This window comes from Epinephelus moara, chromosome 13 (genome assembly GCF_006386435.1).
Source record: "Epinephelus moara isolate mb chromosome 13, YSFRI_EMoa_1.0, whole genome shotgun sequence".
In the NCBI taxonomy this organism is placed as follows: Eukaryota; Metazoa; Chordata; class Actinopteri; order Perciformes; family Serranidae; genus Epinephelus; species Epinephelus moara.
This window is the reverse complement of record NC_065518.1, coordinates 13,785,584-13,791,790: the sequence shown is the minus strand read 5'-3', so window position 1 is coordinate 13,791,790 and position 6,207 is coordinate 13,785,584. Positions and strand designations below refer to the sequence as shown.

Here is a 6,207-nt window from a genome sequence, read left to right as displayed (position 1 = left end):
TTGGTTTCCTGCTATATTTATTTAAACTGACATCACAGCTGAGCCCTGTATCAACAGATTTCACATCAAAGAGTTGCGCAGCAAACGCGCAAACTTTTGGCGCAGTGAAAGTTGCAGGAAGTTTGAGGGAAGTCTGCTCGTTAGGACATTCTTCAGGGGATTGCTACAGGGGTTTACTAAGATTAGGCTCTTTGTGCTTTTTCACGTGAAAGAGCCTTTATAAGGCGTCATTCAGCTGGAGACGGTGGTGCGCTTTATAACTAGAAAAGGACTTGTCTTTAGGTGCAAAAGTTTTATTTGCGCACTTCAACATGGCAGCGTATACGTTACCGGAGGGATTCACGGAGTTTGATATGTTTACATTCGGCACAGCGCTGCTTGTTGGGGGTAAGTGACCGGAAGACATGTTTCTGCACGGATTAAAGGGACAGTTCACTCTGAAACTGTTTGTTTACATTATAAAAGCACCTTAAAACACCAAACTATGCTGTTTTATATTTTTGTTTTTCTTATTGAGGTGTTTGAAATGCAGCAGATTTTAGTTACAAGCTTACTGTGCTGATAAATTGCAGAAATTAAAGGGACATTTCTCTTCTTTTCTCACTTCCAGGCATGCTGGGATTCTTCCTCAATGCCATCAGCATCGTGTCCTTCCTCACAGTGAGGGAGATGAGGAACCCCAGTAACTTCTTTGTGTTCAATCTTGCTGTGGCGGACCTCTGTTTGAATATTAATGGACTCACAGCTGCCTATGCCAGCTACCTCAGGTATCAGAGGACACACTGAGGTTATAAAGTTTGGTTACATTTGTTCTTTGGGCTCTTTTTTTATCATGATAGGGGAACTAAATTTGTTTCAGCAATCAAAAAACTGGCTTAGTATTTAATATAATGGAATGTCATGTAAGTCAATATTCGATAAAGTAGGCTAGTATGCCTATGAAATAAATCCTAAAATAGGCCTAAATAAATGAGGCAATAGCTATATAAATAAGTGTAATTATAAATAAGGGTAAATATAAATATACAAATGAGTTAATATACTATTTTTTTAAAGGATTTTAATTATTTCAGGGGATTTTTATTACATGATTTTATCATTCATAATGCTACATTTCACAGCACTTACTTACACTCTTACATTCAAATTAATGAAGCACAGTTATCTCACAAATTTACACCAAAGCAACAGCACAAGAATTAGTTTGCTAGCACATCCTGCTAGCATTAGCCAGCTAATTCTTGTTTCATTTGTAGTCTGATAAACAGTATATTTATCCAATAAAATCCCAACCAGGTCAGCAAACTTTCTGTTGCTGCTGTTACACAGGTTATACCTGGCACTGTGTTGGCCACCAGCCTGCTGTGACCTCTGGCACAAGCAGGATGCACTAGTTAGCTAATTCTTGTAGTGTTGCTTTGGTGTGTAAATCTGTGAGACAACCATATTTATTAATTAAACTATATTGACTAATTTATATATTTATTTTGACCTTTCGCTAAGTCCCAGCCCTGGAATAATCTAGGCTAATCATAGCCTAGCATCAGCCAGCTCAGATCAGGGTCCAACAACAACACAGCTGTGCTCCATTGACTCTAATGCATTTGTCTCAGATTTCCTTCATTTTCAGGCTGGTTTTGTGGATTTGGAGCTAAATGTTGTGCCTGGGGTACATCGTGTGTTAATGATACTCGTTACCTGGAGAGGTTGGAAAAAGATATACGTTTCTTCCCTGTTCCAAAACCAAAATCAAACCCTGAAAAGTGTAGGGTTAGCTAGCTAGCTACTGAAGATATAGCCTACTGAATGTATACACATGCTGCTTTTGCTTTGTAATGATTATAACAGTGAAACAAAGACCGATTCAACCAACTGTGTGTCATCACAGTGTGTGCAGATGAGTGTTGTTTGGCTTCTCCTGGAATACCCCGCCCATTCGACAGTGTAGGTCTGGGCAGCTGGCAGCGGCATCTGCACACCCTGTGATGCCACACAGCTGGTTCAGTATCAGCAAAGTTTCCCTTATGCCACACAGCTGGTTCAGTATCAGCAAAGTTTCCCTTTATATTCATTGTCTTGTGTGGCGATCGGCAGTGATGTGGTGGTTCACTTTTACACTGTGAGCTGTAGCCTATAGTTTGGCTTTAGCTTCTAACCATCTTTGTCTTTTTAACCTGTTGTTGCTGCTGAGTCAGTTTGACATCCTGGATATATCCTTCAAACACAGACTGTAGACCCCTCTGTCTGCTTCTCTCTGGAATCACTGTTTCAGTTTTCCAAAAATATGATAATATTTCCTCAGGGAGTGAAGTTAGTTACAGTGTGGGCTCCATGCTAGCTTCGACAACTTGCAGGGCTTAGCGAATGATCAATTTACCCTAATTACATATATTGTTTTGCCTTATTTATTTATTGCAGGATTTATTTCATAGCCATATTTATTTATTTTATAGGCATATTATGTATTTATATTTAATACTGTTGTAAACTGCACTCCATAAATATTAGTCAATGGGGAGCACATGTTAAATAAGCCTTAAGGCTTCATAATCCACAATCCACTTTATTCAATGTGTAAAGCTCACATTTTTCAAGCAGATCTGTTGTAAGTTACCTAAGAGGATCTTAATTCACATGTCACAACATTTAAGTATTCTTTAATGTCCATCTTTAAACCTCTTAAATATTTTATTAAGTGGTTTCCATTCTGGGTGTCAGCAGGCCTGGTTTAACTCACTGGGGGCCCAATGGATCCTTTTATTTTCCTCTGCTCTGTGCTTGGTGGATGTGTTAAGCATAAATCTATTTACTAAACTGATGCATGTAAGCACCATAAACTGATATAATAAAGGTTTTAAAATTAGATATTAACCGCATACTGGTGCATACAGTATTAATAAAAAGTTTTGCATTTGGTGAGAGTCTGTGAGGCATCGCTTGGCTACAAAGAGTCCCCTGCTTTAAAAAATGTGGCCAACATGCTTTCACAGTCAGATGTAGTCGTATACACTGTTTGTAATATTTGGTTGAGGAAACATTCCTCTGCACGCTGGAGTATAATTCAGGCGTTGTTGTGTTTTTCTAGATATTGGCCATTTGGTCAAGATGGATGTGCCTATCATGGTTTTCAGGGGATGATTTCGGTCCTGGCGTCCATCAGTTTCATGGCTGCCATCGCTTGGGATAGATATCACCAGTACTGCACCAGTAAGTACAACATATCACAAGTAATGCACCAGTGTAATATAAATCTTAACAGGGATATATTAGGCTCATTTTCAGGTTCATACTTGTATTTTGGGTTTCATTCTTGTGCTGTCTGTCTCTGACCTCCTCATGAAAAAGCCCAGTCTGCTCTAATTGGTCAGCGTTTCCAAGTCTTCTGTATCTCACCATCTTGCACGCTTTTTTCTCTCAAGTCTGTTCTGCCTGGTCTCGGCTGACTATGCTTTTATTGGCTAGTACTTGTCACATCAACCTGTCAAGGGTGAGAACTAGGTGATCACAGCACAGTAGGGTGAGACAAAATGGAACGTACATGGGAAAAAAGTAATGCCGTTATTTGGGCACTTTCAGCACTTTCTACTGTGAAAAATCACCACTTGAAACTTTTAAACACAACTGGAGATTTTTCAGCAGGAATATGATCTGAAATCGGGGACAAATTAACAACATCAGCAACCAAGATTACATTTTCTCAGACATTAGCATGCAGCTACATGTAGCAGTGTACTTGCAGCAGGGCAGTGACTGTGTTAGTGGCATTTTCACATGTTAAAAATCACCAATTAAAGCTTCTAAACCAAAATATTCACAGCTGGACATGTTTCTGCAGGAATAATACCTGAAACTGGGGAGAAATTGACAACATTGGCAACCAAGATTACATGTTGCCTGATGTTAGCATGTAGCTACATGTAGCAGTGTAGGCTGTGTGATGTAAACATTTGCAGTACCTGGAGCAGATGACCAATAGAAAAATGTCAACACATGTTATAGGCTATATCTAAACAACCAAATAATATGTCAAATGTCTACTCACATCCTAATGACATAATGTATGTCTGATTCTGTAGGACAGAAGCTCTTCTGGAGCACCACTCTGACAATGAGCGGCATCATCTGGATTCTTTCCATCTTCTGGGCTGCTGTTCCTCTCATGGGATGGGGTGTCTATGACTTTGAGCCTATGAGGACTTGCTGCACGCTGGACTACACTAGAGGAGACAGGTAGAGTTATATTAATACAGGAATGATACCAATTTGTTGTTGTTTTCCTCTCTATCAATTCAGATCTATAACAACACATCGTATTTATCTCTTCTGCACAGGGACTATATCACCTACATGCTGACTCTGGTGGTGCTCTACCTGATGTTCCCAGCTCTCACCATGTTGTCATGTTACGACGCCATCTACAAGCACTTTAAGAAGATCCACCACCACAGGGTAAATGTGCTGCAGTATTCTCTAAATCCGCTTTAAAGGAACAGTCCGCTTCTTTTTGTTTTGGTGTCTGATCGGATTTGGCAGAGACAATGCACATTTCTACTTAACCCTTCTTTAGCTGTCCCAGCATACACAGTACTCACTGCATTTGTTAAATTTGGACACACAGTTGTGTCACCAACATGTCACCAGCTACTGTAGTCAAGTGTGCTCACTGACATCTACTTGTAAACACCTATCTTAGCATGCTAATGTCTGTGTTGGGAATGAGTCAGAACTGAGTGTTTTTACACACCTGACAAATGTGTAAAAGACTACACAGTGATCAGCAGCTTGAATGTTAAAGGAATAGTTCATCATTTTGGGAAGTGCAGTTATTTTCTTTCTTAAGTTAGATAAAGCGCTCATGTCTACAGCCAGCAGGCAATAAGCTTAGCTTAGCATAAAGACTGGAAACAGGGGGAAACAGGTAGCCTGGCTCTGACCAGACGTAGAAAAAATACATCTAATGGCAAATCTAAAGCTCGCTATTAAAGGTTCAGTGTGCTGCTCTGGAGAGAGATAGTTGATTGTTGATTGGTCATCAGATACAGACAACTGACTGGTAGTCAGACCGAAGTGCCAACCCAAAATGCCGGTATGTGACGACCTTGGAATGAGTTTCAACTATCAACTATCCTTAAGAATTACATACTGCACCATTAATATGTTCCCTTATATAACATATATTAACATCACCCATATACGTCGATCACCGGGACGAGGAAAAAACAAACTGGAGGCCAGCTCCTTATGCCCGCTACTTTCAGGCAGCCTTAGGACGCACAAGCAAAACAGGATATGGTGTAGGTGTATAAATGGAAACACACTGTACATGATAACGCAGATGATCACCGCCCCTCTAAAGTAATGCAACCAATTTTGTTTTCCAGTTTAACACCAGTGTACCTTTGAGGGTAATGCTGATGTGCTGGGGCCCCTACGTCCTCATGTGTATCTACGCCTGCTTCGAGAACGTGAAGGTCGTATCTCCCAAGCTAAGAATGGTGAGCACTTTCAGTCTAACAGTCAAAATGATGAAAAAGCCAGTAAGTCATTATAGCGATGGCTTAACTTAAAGGGGAATTCGGGTTTATTTAATCTGGCTAAACTGTTTGCTTGTTTACGATCTGTCTGATTGTTTGACAGCTCATGTTTTACCTGTTGTAGCAATGTCACCAAGTTGTGATAAAGTCAAACTGTCCTTTAAATCTAGTACTCACATGATGAAAATTCTTTGTTTGCGCTCACAGGTGCTTCCAGTTGTTGCAAAGACAAATCCTATCTTCAACGCTCTCCTCTACTCTTTTGGAAATGAGTTCTACCGAGGCGGCGTGTGGCACTTCCTCACCGGACAGAAGATCGTTGATCCAGTTATTAAGAAGTCAAAATAATGGAAACTCAATACGCTCTGGAAAAAAACCCAAACCATCATCTGCTCTTATGATAGGTTCCTCTTACTAATGGTAAGGTGTTGTTAACATCAACGAGCCATTTAAGTGTCTGTACAGTTGTAATATTTTCACACGTGGACAGTGACTCAGGATAATCTCTACATCCGGAGCCTCATGCTGGATTTGTGTAAACCTACAAAATATGCTGCATGTAATTTATCCACTTTCAAATTACTGCATTCTTTTCACAGCAGTTTGTATTTAACCTGCACCGCTCCTCCATCTGTGTTAGACCTCTTACAATAAACACATTGTGTTGCTGCTC

At 40.1% G+C, this 6,207-nt stretch overlaps 1 protein-coding gene across 1 annotated transcript; it reads left to right on the top strand.

Annotated features, from left to right (window-relative positions):
• Positions 1-6,207, top strand: rgrb (retinal G protein coupled receptor b). The gene is made up of 7 exons (XM_050060555.1): positions 1-387; positions 611-767; positions 3,086-3,207; positions 4,077-4,230; positions 4,332-4,449; positions 5,382-5,495; positions 5,742-6,207. Exons 1-7 carry the CDS (start codon positions 312-314, stop codon positions 5,880-5,882), a joined length of 882 nt encoding a protein of 293 aa, XP_049916512.1. The 5' UTR covers positions 1-311; the 3' UTR covers positions 5,883-6,207.